At 46.3% G+C, this 14,575-nt stretch overlaps 1 protein-coding gene across 1 annotated transcript; it reads right to left on the bottom strand.

Annotated features, from left to right (window-relative positions):
- Positions 1-206: 206 nt before the first annotated feature.
- On the bottom strand, positions 207-8,856 carry LOC135814339 (ras-related protein Rab-13-like). The gene is made up of 8 exons (XM_065327444.1): positions 8,276-8,856; positions 6,048-6,108; positions 4,954-5,014; positions 4,252-4,329; positions 3,135-3,224; positions 2,401-2,466; positions 1,849-1,884; positions 207-1,406 (listed from the first exon to the last, which is right to left on the bottom strand). The coding sequence occupies exons 1-8, from the start codon at positions 8,442-8,444 to the stop codon at positions 1,287-1,289; spliced, it is 681 nt and encodes a 226-aa protein (XP_065183516.1). The 5' UTR covers positions 8,445-8,856; the 3' UTR covers positions 207-1,286.
- Positions 8,857-14,575: the final 5,719 nt, after the last annotated feature.

The following is a 14,575-nucleotide window of genomic DNA, read 5'->3' as shown; positions in this document are numbered from 1 at the left end:
TGATACAGTATCAGACGGGAAATGAACTTATTTTTTACTGACGAAAAATCCAATTTGCATGGCTCTGGTAGGTTAATTATTAACTTTAAATGAGTTGCACGAGGTTCTGGAATGTATCATGAACTGCCCTTCCCCATGCTTTATGTCTGGCCAGATCTTCTACCTCCCCCCACCACACACACACACACGCATACGACTTTCAGTGGTAAAGGGCACAAAGTCGGTATGACTACTTTCTGTAGTGGTTGGTTGCCGCAAGCCGTTAGAACAGACGGGCAAGAAAGGCACTTTACATGCACAAGCTGCAAGTAACTAAATTAGTAAGTAGAACCGACTACATGACATCGTATCATTGAATACACGATGTCACCAGGTCACCAGGTCACCACGTCACTGACAACAGTCAAAACGTTACAGTAGCTACATGCAAATGTAGGCCGATGAAGAGTCAAAGCAGATGATATAATTAACTTCACTGTCAGGAAATAAAAGAGACAACATTATCGTTAATCAATGATATCAACAATGACAAAACAGCAACTACGCAAGCTCATTCCCTCAGGAGGCATTCAACCACTGACAACCGCAGATTGTACAATAGTTCAGGACTAAAATCAGACATAACGGTAAAATTTTGGATAATAGATAACAAAATCTCACTGTTCTTTTGGACTGGTGTGGAGCGCGCAGATGCACGTACTACATTGAAGAAATGGAGACACGTCGAATTTGTTCTAGAAAATATAGTCACGTCTATTATTATCGAAGCAAATTCGATCACCACTGCACACTTTTTGAACAGGACAGTTTGCAGATGCATGCCGCAACGGCGCATTCTCTTATGAAACACTCAAGGGCTAGTGTGCCGGTGCGACATAGACTTTAGCAAACATCCGATGATTGTGATGGTCATAGACATGATGTAACCTGCTGCAGAGCATGATGTACAGTCTACAAGACAGGCGGATGAGTGCCTTCAACTGAGTTGATACAGGTATTCATGGGTGTCGATCTGAGGTGACATGGCCACGCATAAATAATAGATGCCGACATCATGGTGTTGTTGTTGTGTACACGGGCTGTGATCCGCGTCATGGAGACAACGAGTAGCATGCATGTCCATGCTGCAGTTCTCCGGCACTCACTTCTGGTCTGGGTGGCAGTGGCAGTGGCTTGTGAGTACGGTCTGTTATTCCTAGTCGTTACATGTCACCGAGCTGAGATCAGGACTGGTGATTCATACGGCATGTCACTACCATTCCACTACACAGCACTCACAGAACTGGTCAGCAGCTACAGCCTGCCTCCTTCTCGGCATCTGCTTCCAGCACTAGGGTGGTTTGTTCGGATTGATCAATGTCTTCATAGCCACTCAGAGACTTCTTCCTTCCAGCACCAATGTCCTTCTACAAGGGACGGGAAAAAGTGAGAAGTAAAGTTGATACACGGTCAGGATGCGGACAATACGGCAACCGCATGTACCCGTCTTAATTACAAGTACCAAAATAAAATCATAGTAAAGAAAAAGGACCAAGAAACTACAAGTTTACTATACTTTACTATAAATTTACCCTTGGCCCTCCATCCGAGTTCACAATAAAATCGTTCGTCTGATATGCATTCTTGCCCTTTGGGGCTGCTAAAAGCCTAAAACAGTGGCGTTGCGTATCAGCAATCATCGCTTCAAGTTACACCACCCTAGTGCTCTCGTGGGTTGTGTGCTCGTGCTACAAAGCACTGTAGCGCTGGGAAGCAGCAAATGTTGCCCATGCATGTGGTTACATGAGTGCGTGCATGTCGGTGTGCGTACTCACATGTATGTATGTGAGTGTGTGCAATGGACTTTACCTTTCTCAGTAGTAGTCGACATAGCTTATGGACTGCCTGGATCAGTAATTAGCACGTGGCAGACAGTACAGCATATGCATGAGCAGATACACAGAGTAATCATCACACCAGATCAATCTGCAGAATGAAAGTGCCAACTAGACATCGTTGCAGTGGGGAAAAATTCAGGACTGTAGAGCCTTGCCATACGTAGGGTTCCGTGGAATGTCAACCTAGCTACCTCAACTCCCAAGCCACATGCAGTGATGCAATTATCAGGAGACTAAACAAATACACATATACACTGCACAGAATACTTTGAAGCATAACTTGAAAGACCAGCGCCCCCCCCCCCCCCCCCATGCACACACAAGCATGTGTACCTGTGCATACACACACATACACATAAACACATTGCTACGATGTGTGTTGTCAACATGGGGTGTGCTAGCAGCCGGTGTGTTTCTTTACCCAAATAAATTCTATATAAAGGCTAAAATGTCCCTTTCCTTGGTTCAACCGAGTAATACTTTCCCACAAAACAAGGCATGTAACGTCATGGCTCCTGCTTACCTCTTGCACATTGATGCCTTCCATTGCACTCGCTTCTACATACGGAACTCCATACTCTGTTGCAAGCTACATGTGTCCGGCCAGGAAAGAGAACAAACAGCAGTGCAGGATGCTGGTAGCTGGTCACAAGCACAGTATCATAGCTATTACCGGACCCGGCCAAAGCCTCTCCACAGAGCAGAGCTATTTGAACAACTGCAGGCGGTTGGCTGCATGCACAGCTAACGAAATGCCACATGCATACATAGTACTGTAACTTGTCTATCAAAGGCGACCCCTCAGGGGACCTTCAAAATGTGGTCCCCGTGTACAGGTTGTCTTCTTATCCAGGGTCATTTGACTGGAGATATCATCCATTGGTCGTTGTTTTAGTGGTCTTTTAGGACAGGTGGTTGCCTTATCAGAGTGGTCGCCTTATCAGAGTGGTCACCTAGACAAGTTTTACTGTACTTGAAAGCGCATGTGCCTATATCCGGGTATACATGCAGTTAGTGCACCCTCACATATAAGCGTGTGGGCTTATAAGTGAACACATTGATGCCACCATGATGCCGTCCGGCTTTACAGAGTTTAATGTGCGATGTCCACAGTCCATATTGGTAACACAATTACAAGCGCATGCACCTATATGCGGAGACCAATCGACATGCAAAAATGACAAATATGGCGAAAACTCGCCTATATATTAAATGCGGGTCAATACGGTATTCCTGTTGAGTTCCCGTTGAACTCACCCGCTCTCCTTCCTTGCGACTGACCACACGTAGGCGTGCCAGGTCGTACTTGTTGGCGATGATCATTGTCCTCACATCACGATCGGCTTTCTGCATGAACAATTGAAAATATATTAAAATGAAAAAGAATGTGATACAACTTAAATACAAGCAAGTCTCACTTCACAGTTGTCACATTCTGGTTTTCTCACCTTCTTTTGTGCCACCTACTTACCATTTTTGTTGCTTGCTTGTAAGTTGTATCACATTTTTGAATGCATATTTAATCAATGAAAAAGAAGTGGATTTTTGAATTGTCCACAGTAGATTTCCATGTTTTAATCAACTACCGTAAAAGTCCGTAAATAAGTACCTGCCCGAAAGAAATACCCCCTTCATTCTTTTGGCTCTGTCTGTTGAAATCAAGTCAAGCCCGATAAACATACTGCCCGAAATAAGTACCGGTACGATGCGCACATGCAGCACGTAGCATGTACATGAACATGACAAATGACTTCTCCATTACACACAAGTCAGGTCCGAAAGTTAGTTCGTGCCCGAAAGTCAGTACCCGCCCGAAAGTTAGTACGGATGTGGTCACTAAATTCGAAAGTAAATACGTACTTATTTACGGACTTTTACGGTATTGAACTTGATCGAGAATGTTGCTATCAAGTCTGGTATGCTGGAATGGGAGGCATTTTGCTGAGGAGAAAGTAATACATGTGCATGTATTGCACTCCATGGTAACCAATGGTAACATGGGTCTTATTGTGGTAGTGCTGGTGGTGGTGATGATTGGAGGAGGATGAGAGGGAAGGAGAGAGAGGGAGAGGGAGGGAGAAAGAGAGAGAGAGGGGGGGGGGGAGAGAGAGAGGGGGGAGAGAGGGAGGGAGAGAGAGACTCGGGAAGGAAGGAGAGAGAGAGAGAGAGAGAGAGAGAGAGAGAGAGAGAGAGAGAGAGAGAGAGAGAGAGAGAGAGAGAGAGAGAGAGAGAAGGGAGGCGTCTACGCTATCACTTTCCTTGAAAAATGGCTTGGATGGGTTTGGTAGTTCATGGTGATATCATTAATTAGGTCTCAGATTGCCTGTGCAGTCTGACAGATGAAAACGATTTCACACCTATCTAATGCCCTAACCTCTGAAATACTATCCATCCAACGCCGGACGTTGTGAAATGATGTAACGTCGGTGATATCATAAACTAAGAAGATTCCCTGCAGAAGTAGGGCACACATGCATACGCACACACCACAATACCCCCATGCAAACACTCACACACATTAGCACACAGACCCGCGCACCAGCGCACTCACACACATACACACAGTTGGTAAGGAGTGGTGCTGGAACACATTGTACCGGTACGTACTAATGCACTGGGCCATGGGGTATATTTCAATTAAATGCTCAGTGACATTTCAGTAGTGTTCATAAGTAAGAAAGTAAGTAAATTATCGTGGCCGTTCCCAAAGGGAACTCACGACGGCCGCTAACACCCGGTAAACCCTAGCGGCAGATGCAGTGCCTAACAGTGGGGGTGAGTGGACAAGTCTCACAACCACTGGCACAAGTGCCGAGAAACCCCATTAGCCACATCCATGTACCCATTGTGCCAGGCCACAAGTTCCCAGTTGAATGTGGGTAGCAGCACGGTACGGTGTTCATAAGTTGGAGGGAATTGAAGCGGTATAGGTCTGAAGACAAAGAATAACATTGACTGCCACCACCAGGACTTGAACCATGCAAACTCGCTGATGGCCAGCAATGCTCTACCAGTAAACTCTGGTGAAGCCGCTCATTCATATTCTCGAGCAATACGTGGTGATTTATTTACTCACATTTACTCGCTTATAGTACTGATCCGTCAGAGAGTTGAATCGTTCCTGACCCGCTGTGTCCCTACACACACACACACACACACACACACACACACACACACACACACACACACACACACACACACACACACACACACACACACACACACACACACACACACACACACCCAAAAGCAGTATCATACAGTCGTGGCTACAGAAATCCGACCGGGCCAATTGGCGAAAGCAGCACCAAGACTCATGCGGCCCCTGGGACCCGCGGATGGGTGTTCGGACCGTGGATAATGCATTTGTACTTGCAATGGAAGCGCGGCGCTGCTTTGACTAATGGGTTGGATTTCTTTGGCCACGACTGCAGATACTGTAGATAATTTTAGCAGCGCAGGATGTAACATGCAGTGATATTAGTGCAGGATGTAACATGCAGTGATATTAGCGCAGGATGTAACATGCAGTGATATTAGTGCAGGATGTAACATGCAGTGATATTAGTGCAGGATGTAACATGCAGTGATATTAGTGCAGGATGTAACATGCAGTGATATTAGTGCAGGATGTAACATGCAGTGATATTAGCGCAGGATGTAACATGCAGTGATATTAGCGCAGGATGTAACATGCAGTGATATTAGCGCAGGATGTAACATGCAGTGATATTAGCGCAGGATGTAACATGCAGTGATATTAGAGCAGGATGTAACATGCAGTGATATTAGCGCAGGATGTAACATGCAGTGATATTAGTGCAGGATGTAACATGCAGTGATATTAGTGCAGGATGTAACATGCAGTGATATTAGCGCAGGATGTAACATGCAGTGATATTAGTGCAGGATGTAACATGCAGTGATATTAGTGCAGGATGTAACATGCAGTGATATTAGTGCAGGATGTAATATGCAGTGATATTAGCGCAGGATGTAACATGCAGTGATATTAGTGCAGGATGTAACATGCAGTGATATTAGTGCGGGCTATATTAGGAGGAATGTGTGTGTGTTCAAGAAAAAGTTTCAACTTATAACACAGCACTGCAATCCACCGAGATCACAAGCCACTGTATAAGCAGATATAGATCATCCATGGTTACTGACCAGATTTGCATTCGTACACGCACACCGTCCACGGTGACGGTTTGCATCTTGAAGTCAATGCCTGGCAAAACGAATTGACGCCAGGCGCAGAAAACAAGCAGATCACAGCAGAGAGCAATGATTGGGGTATAGTAAAACCTAGAGGACCAATACCATCAACCAGGAACAAGTGATGCTATTCCCAGTTAAATGATCCTGGATAAGAGGGTCACCTGTATGCGGGAACCACACACTAAGGTCCCTTGAGTGGCCCGGAGGTACTGACAGCTACTGAGATAATCACGGTGTTGCAGTAGTTTTTTTCTTTTTTTTTCTCGCTCATAAGACAAACAGAGCAACAAAGCCGTCGCGAAACAATAACCTTGACTCCATAATTGCTGGTCTTCCAATGCAAAATATAATTAATATCATGCCTCAGCACAGTCCACTGGGTTCGCGTGTGCATGCATGTGTGCATCCCACTCCTACTGTACTGTAGTCCATGCTAGTGTGCAGTCATAACTCATAAGAATGATAAGCGTCATTAGCCAGGATGTCGACCAGTGTGCCGACAGCACATCCTTGTGTACATATTGCACAGTGAAACCTGTCTAAGATGACTGCTCCGCAAAGGACCTTCTAGCTAGACATGGTCTCTGTTCCCAGGTGGTCTCCTTATCCAGGGTCATCTGAGGATGTGTTTACATGAGAGGTTTCAACCTGGGTTGAGTTCGACCCGGGTCAGATTTCAACCCGGGTTGAGTTCGACCCGGGTCAGATTTCAACCCGCCTTGTACACAAAATGAATGGCGCATTTACATGACGCATTGCGCTTGACCCGGGTTGAAATTTCGCCCCGGGTTAATTTCAACCCTCCACTTCGGGGGAGGGTTGAAATCGAGAAATCGTACTAACGTACTTCTGTGCGTATCTCGCACCAGGTTTGAACAGCACTGCATATGCAAATTTCGCGCGAAAGGATTCACGTGACCATACAGGACTTTAGAAGTGGACTTTTGGCGGCATATCAGTATTTGACCCGGGTCAACTGTCTTCACGTAAACGCTCACCTTTTTTTGTCTATCGTACAGACTTTCAACCCGGGTGAACTCGACCCGGGGTGAACTCGACCCGGGGTGAACTCGACCCGGGGTGAACTCGACCCGGGGTGAACTCGACCCGGGGTGAACTCGACCCGGGTTGAAGTTTCTCATGTAAACAGTTACTAAACACAGCCTGACTGTATGTATATTTTTTTTATTTGAATTCGCAAGTACACACGGGCTACAAGCCCAATTACATGGAAGCGAATGCCATAATGAGGCCAATTAAGAAAAGAAAAAAAGGTGGAGGAAGGAGGAGGACGGTAGCAAAGCAACAGGGAGGACAATTCAGGACCAAAATCAACAATTGCACAAATGTGAGAGCACCTGAGACCGGGGGTACCTGTGGAGCGATAAAATGCCAAGCAAACAGAAGAAAGGAAATCACAAGCCAATACACGCTAAACTGCACTTGAGTTAGAATGAAGGGGAAAACCGGAGCTCAACAAAATTATAACGTACAAAGTCATAATAAGAAGTCAACTGGATGAGAAGTAGCACAAGCAAACATTTCCTGACAACGAGAGGGGCTGTAGGGGCTGTTGAAATCGAGAAATCGTACTAACGTACTTCTGTGCGTATCTCGCACCAGGTTTGAACAGCACTGCATATGCAAATTTCGCGCGAAAGGATTCACGTGACCATACAGGACTTTAGAAGTGGACTTTTGGCGGCATATCAGTATTTGACCCGGGTCAACTGTCTTCACGTAAACGCTCACCTTTTTTTGTCTATCGTACAGACTTTCAACCCGGGGTGAACTCGACCCGGGGTGAACTCGACCCGGGGTGAACTCGACCCGGGGTGAACTCGACCCGGGGTGAACTCGACCCGGGGTGAACTCGACCCGGGGTGAACTCGACCCGGGGTGAACTCGACCCGGGGTGAACTCGACCCGGGTTGAAGTTTCTCATGTAAACAGTTACTAAACACAGCCTGACTGGAAATAGCATCCCTTGATCCTGGTTTCAGTGACCTGCAGGTGGTCGCCCTATCCGAGTGGTCGCTTTAACAGGTTTTACCGTGTACAGTACAGAGATCATTCTGTGTGTTTGACTGACTCGTCGCAGCGTACTGCACCCGATCTACACCGGTGATCCATCTTCGAATCATTCTATACTAGATGTTTTGTGACTTTTGTCTTACCTATTGTGGCGATGTGTGTGTTGTTGACATGTCCACCAACGAATCTGGCCATGAAGCAGCTCTTTCCCACCCCGCTGTCACCAATCAACATGCTTTTCAGGAGTATGTCGTAGTTTTTCAGCGTTCCCTGAGGATACTGGAGGCCGTCTGGGTCGGCGGGCGTCGACATAATCGTTGCCGGGTGCCGGTGGTGAGTTTCAGCTCCAGTTCAGCGAGGAGGAAATGCTCGTACTACCAGCTGCTTTGCCGATCGGGTAACCAGGTAACGACACCGTGACGGCGTGTCTACTGCACTGACAACGCCGGAGCGGTCGATCCCGCAGTCGATTAGAGTCGGCGTGCAGAGCTAGAGCGACGGAGCAACATCGTCATGTCTCAGCCAGCACAGACCAAACCAACGGAAGCGCGTCCGGGGACGACGACACCGGCGGAGAACTAGACTGTCTACTTGTACAAAGTTAGTGAAAGGTGGAAAGGATGAAGCATGCTGCAGTGTAGCGTCTGAGCAGCTAGCTAGCGGTAGCAAGCAGACTGCCGTGGTCTATCTGTGATCCTAGCTGGCCTAGGGCTAGGGCCTCACTGCATCAGCTGCTTGATCAGGACTGGTGTTGAAGACGCACGTGGGCGATGCTCCTCCGTAACACTAACTACTATACAGGCTACTGAGCATGAGCAAGAGCTATAGCTGTGGATGACAAGACAAGGACCACTTGACTACCGACAGCCTTCAGTACGGGTGAGTAACAACGTTTTGAGTGTGACACCGTGTGTCCTGTGTTGTGTAGTCTGTGGCACCGTATGTGACACCCTGACTTGTAACTGATAATACATTTCGCTGTGAGCCTGTTAGTCATCAAGCTAAATTAGCTAATAAGTAATACTAATAGTAGCGACTTCAGTCCAAAATTCTAAAATCGGAATTAGGGCCAACAAATTACACGACTGGAAAGAGAAACCTCTGCAGAACACATACAGAAAATTTCATGGGTATATCTTGTCCCAAACCGGAGATATCAGGCCCCAAAGTGGGTATGCAATCGTCGGAGGCCATGCATGCAATTGTATGCAGAGCAATGGCACAAAAGTGGGTTTCCCGGACCTCATGAATATCATGCATACACAGTGAATGTATGCGCGATATGCGGGTTTTTGGTGTTCTTGGAGGGTGACGGAGAAACCGTCGTACATGTAGATGTTGGACGGGACGTGCTCTGCTTCGATGGATTGAATTAATCACCTCCTCACTGCTCAAGCACCTCCAGAATCTTGACGTGAAGAACATAATCATTACTAGCAGATTTACAAGCCAAAGGTCTGCTCGCTCTGTCACGCAGAGCCCGTCAAATAGTGCACTCCATAGCCGACTTCAGCCGCTGCGCACAAATTCTTCAAACTGCTAAAAACGGCTACGGAGGAGAACCTTACCATGAACCCATCTAAACTAATTCGAGGGCTCTGAACACGATGGTGACTCGGTCATTGACGGGCAAGGTAGCTGAGATGCCGAAAGTTTGCTTTGAAAACTAAAAATGCGGAGCGATATATCCAAAAATCGATGACTTGACATGCGACACACCGTTGGAAAGCTATTCGTGTGTGCTTGCCCATCATGTAAAAATCGAAGGCGCTGGGCACATGAATAACGCGTAGGCAGGCGTAGAACGTCGAGAGAAAAATTGTTCCGTGCACGCCATGCTTGCACCATACATTCGTGCGACGAAGGATTTCTGCCTTTTGGTCACGTGATTGAAGTCGCTAGTAATAGCCTAATACCAAGAGTAAATACTGAATAAATCGGCTACCAAGAGTGTGCAACTCTCTATGGGGTCTCCCATGGCTAAACTTCACATCACGTGTTTTGAGGTACGTTTCATACTACAATCATGTACATGTACGTACACCGAAGGATACCATGCGAGCAATAATCCGTATGCACGTTGTACAGATGCACGATATCCCGTACAATATCGTACAATCTCGTAGAATCCCGTAGACCCGGTTGGGTGTTGAATGTGCAGGACCCTTTTGTATTTACTGCTATTTCCACTAAGAAATGGGCCCTGAAACCTTTTTCTGACAAAGATGCAGTAACTGATATTAGTTCTGTCCGAAGTGAAGAAGCTGGAAAAGGCGATTGTTTGCCATGAATAATGAGGCTAAATGCACATGTATAGCACACAATGAACACCCAACCAGGTATGTACACACCTACGGCCCTAGTGCAGAACTTCGTACAACTGTACAACGTGCATAAAGACCATCCGAATATCTGCCATGATCATGCTGGGGAAGTGCATAAGCGGAGTGATTTTCTGTCAGGGAGTGCTATTTTTATTACTCTGCTGCTTGCTAAAACGGGCTGGAAACGTACAACGGGAACACTGCACCATGTGATGTTAGTTTTCGTCGTCACCCCGACCCCATAGAAAGGGTATACAGAGTTGTAAACTCTTGCTAATACAGTGCTGCTGAATGAAATCCAGCCGCGTCACTCAAGTACGCGCCGGGCGTTGCGCTGCCATAGACCTGCGAACACTGGGCTGCGAAATGGTGCAAGGCGCAAACTTGAGTGACACGACTGGATTTCATTGAGCAGCACTGTACTTATCCAAACAAATTAACAGTTAGTTAGTAATCGTGGTACTTTGAAAATTGAAGATCAGCTACAGCTATGTATGTAGAAGCATGGCAAGCACAAGCTGAGCGATTAACATCCCCGTGCCAAAGCGAGTGCATACCATGCTTCGAGTACATGTAGCACAAAACGATATCATGCCGTGGTACAAGTCACACATGTTGCACTAGCAAATCCAGCCACCGACAAGCGTAGGAGTGTAAAAAACAAAAACAAAAACAAAACAATGCAAGCAATGAACATGGCCGTACATTGGTAGTACATGTATGCAAAAACACTACAAAATACAGGAAGTCACAGAACGCAAAACAGACCCAGTTGGTTGGCAGCACTGGACGTGTTATGCTGTTATGTCAAATCTGCCTCACAGTCACGGGAGGAATACTGAAAGGCTAGACCAGGAATGGCAGCCTCATTTTTTTACCCTGCCTGTTAACTAAGAGAAAGCTGGTCAGGCCTTGACCAGACTCACTCTTTTCCTTTGGCCACCAACGCATCTTTACTGCTGTGGTTCTGTACAGTACTGAAGTAACTGCCATATCATGCGCAAATGAAAGACCATGCCGCACGGACCAATTGAAAATCACTTCTGTCGTGGTCGGCCAATCGTCCCTACGTGTGAGTTATCCCAAGCCTGTTTGCACAAAGTATATGTGCGCCTCTTGGTCATTCCACTCAAGCGTACCTCAGACCCAGCGCACAGAGAAATTAGGGTGGCGGAGCACAAAGGTCCGATAATTATAGTAAAAGTGGAAATGCAAAGGAAAAGTAAGGAACTGCAAAATGCAAAACCCGGCTCAAGCGGACAAGTCCGCTTGAGCGGTAATGGAAACTCTCTAATAAACTCAACTCAACAACTCTATTGCACATAAAACTCTACCCAACTGCCAGACTCTACCTCGAGTCAGCGAACTTAAACCAGCTGAAGTCTACAGCAAGCAGCTGCGAAGAGAAGCATCGAGCAGGCAGCGGCAAACAGAGCGCGAGCAAAGGTCAGCAGGAGCAAGCGCGCACGTTGCTGCAAGGAAAGTCACTAGTAACCCTATAAATATGCTGAATGGAAACCGGCAGACGGAAAGACAAGACAATCAATTACAGTTCTGTGGTAAGGGCGAGTCTAGGCAACACATTGAGAAGCGCCAGCAGGACATGACTAATAGTGATGACGAGTAGTAGAACATATCTAACACGTGGCTCGATCTTCTAGAAACGTACCTATTAATAATCATAATGTACAAGTACCTATGCTACTGTTCTAATTAGTAATTATTATCAAGAGTACCGTAAAGTCGCGGATAAAAGCCGGGTTTGCATACAAGCACATCGCGGATAGAAGCCTGAAAATCAAACGGGTCAATGCATATAAGCCTGTCGCGCGTAGAAGCCTGGCTTCTATGCAAGCGCGGATCGGGTAGGTCAAGAGTGGATGCGCTATGTACAGTGCATAGTAAAACTGCCGCCATACCGGTAGTCAGTGGTAAATCTACGTGTGTCGCGCGTAGAAGCCTGGCTTCTATGCAAGCCCGGATCGGCCGATGTGCATACAAGCCTGGCAAAAATATCAGTGGTGCATATAAGCATGGTTTGCATACAAGCCTGGTTTGCATTGAAGCCTGATGCAGAAAGCGGCTTATGTGCTTTTAAGCCCGGCTTTTATCCGCGACTTTACGGTATATAACCCCCCCCCCCAGGGGGGGGGTATTACAAGAGTATATTATAACCCCCCAGGGGGGTTATATACTCTAGTTATTATGCATAGTCATCATTGTGATCGCAGCATTGGGGTACATACCGTATTATCTCTAATATAAGCACGGTCCTTATTTTTCAATGTACCTCCGCCCCGTGCTATTAATGGAGACATTCCTTTATTGGAGACTGTTCCATTATTATTTCAACCTCATTTCAGAGGCATGTTGCCATGCCAAATTCATGTCAGACACACACATTTCAGGGTTTTTTCGCCGGTACTGCATTTTAGAGATAATACGGTACATGCATTTTACCAGGTACTGATAGACAGTGTGCTATAATGGAGACTGAGCACTTTATTTTTTGAATGCCGCCCCAAGGTGTTCTACTATTGGAGACGTGCTATTATTGGAGACTGTGCTTATATTGGAGATAATACGGTAACTGTTACATGTAAATGATTATGAGCACTGCTGTGTACGCAGGGTCATCACTCTTCTGCCGATGATACATTTGCCGCAAGTGCCATACGTCCACAGTACCCCGAAATGAGAGCGCCAGGGTCCAAAGAGTGCACCGCATTGGCCTTGCCACCTTTGGTCTTAGTAGACAAAAGTAGGGGTCAAAGGGGTGTACCGGGTACCCGACCGTTAATCTCAGGTACCGTTAGTAAAAGGGTACCCGTTTGGATTTTGATGAACCAGGCAGTACGGAGCAACACTGCTGGTATCGTGTATTCCAGGCGGGAGTCAATTATTTACAACTCCACGCTGGATGTCTGCATTGTTGTTGCATTTTCGCACCTAGTAGATCTACTCCTGCAACTATCAGACACCAATCGATTTGCGAATCATAATGTGATATCAAAATGCAACCCGAGCACAGATGAATTAAAATCTTGATTTATGTGAAAATTGCGCAAAAAATTAAACATGGGCCGCTAAAGGGTACCCGTTAATTAACCCGCCCGTTAAGAAAATTGCCCGTTCGTTAGTTAAAGGTACACCCGTTTGACCCCTAGACGAAAGGTCTACTAATCGTCCGTCAAATGCTACCCGAACTCCCCACATGACATGCTGAGTGTGCTGCATCAAGTTCCATGCGGACATCACTGGGACACAGCCCACAGAGGTAAAGATCCACACAAACAGTACACTTTGGGTTCAAATGACCGATTTTGAAACGGTTCAATTGTGGAGCCGTGTGCTGCAGTCTCTTCGGATAGGTCAAGACCACTCGAATCAGTCACGACCCAAAACCATGATCTTTTAGAAAATCTATTTCTAGCAGACTTTCGCCGCTAATCACCCCTTTCAAAGTTATCAAGTGTCGCAATACCGTTGGCATAGCATACAAGCCCGCATTATCCACTCAAGCAATTTGTTCACGAAGTACATGAAGTCTGAAGAAAATGTGGAAGGGTCTCTGCTGGGATGACAGCTACACCATATAATAGCTCAGTGGTTAGAGGGTGTCCGAGTCCTGGTGGTGATAAACATTTTTTTCTTCTGACTTTTCCGTAGCGAAGTATGCAGTCAAGGCGTACAAAGCTTCCTCGGCGACAGAAATGCCATAACACAAAGAAAGAGGTTAATAAATATGGTGGTAAAGACACACCTGGCAATATGGCGGTAAACACACGCCTGCCCACACACGCTCTCTAGGCTGCAAAGAATTTTTCTCCTTGGCAATTTTTTTACAGAGAATTCAAAATATCGCCTAAAACACCATGAAATTTCGCTTCGTTGCCATGGTAATCCCGGAGTTGTCATGAATTTTGTGATGATGAGTGTGGTCGCACACTGACTCGGTACAGACTGTCAGCGTAGATGCCATCCAGCCTGATCCAGGCATGTTACTTTGCACTTCCACACTCCTCGACCACAGCCAAGCGCTAGCCTGTTTAGAAGCAAATGTACAGTGATTTGTGCCTTCAGTTGCGCTAAAAAGTGAAAGTACAGGACTTCTGCATA

The sequence above is a fragment of the Sycon ciliatum genome, chromosome 4, assembly GCF_964019385.1.
Source record: "Sycon ciliatum chromosome 4, ocSycCili1.1, whole genome shotgun sequence".
In the NCBI taxonomy this organism is placed as follows: Eukaryota; Metazoa; Porifera; class Calcarea; order Leucosolenida; family Sycettidae; genus Sycon; species Sycon ciliatum.
The sequence above is the reverse complement of the archived record's forward strand: the minus strand, read 5'-3'. Positions and strand labels throughout refer to the sequence as shown.

Excerpts from the sequence above, each read along its gene's own strand:
- LOC135814339 (XM_065327444.1), bottom strand. The coding sequence starts at position 8,444 with ATGTCGACGCCCGCCGACCCAGACGGCCTCCAGTATCCTCAGGGAACG. Across the intron at positions 4,330-4,953 it reads AGTACTATAAGCGAGTAAAT|GGAATCTTCTTAGTTTATGA; the intron begins GTGAGTAAATAA and ends CTACTTCTGCAG. Across the intron at positions 1,885-2,400 it reads AAGGCATCAATGTGCAAGAG|GCAGTCCATAAGCTATGTCG; the intron begins GTAAGCAGGAGC and ends TTACTGATCCAG.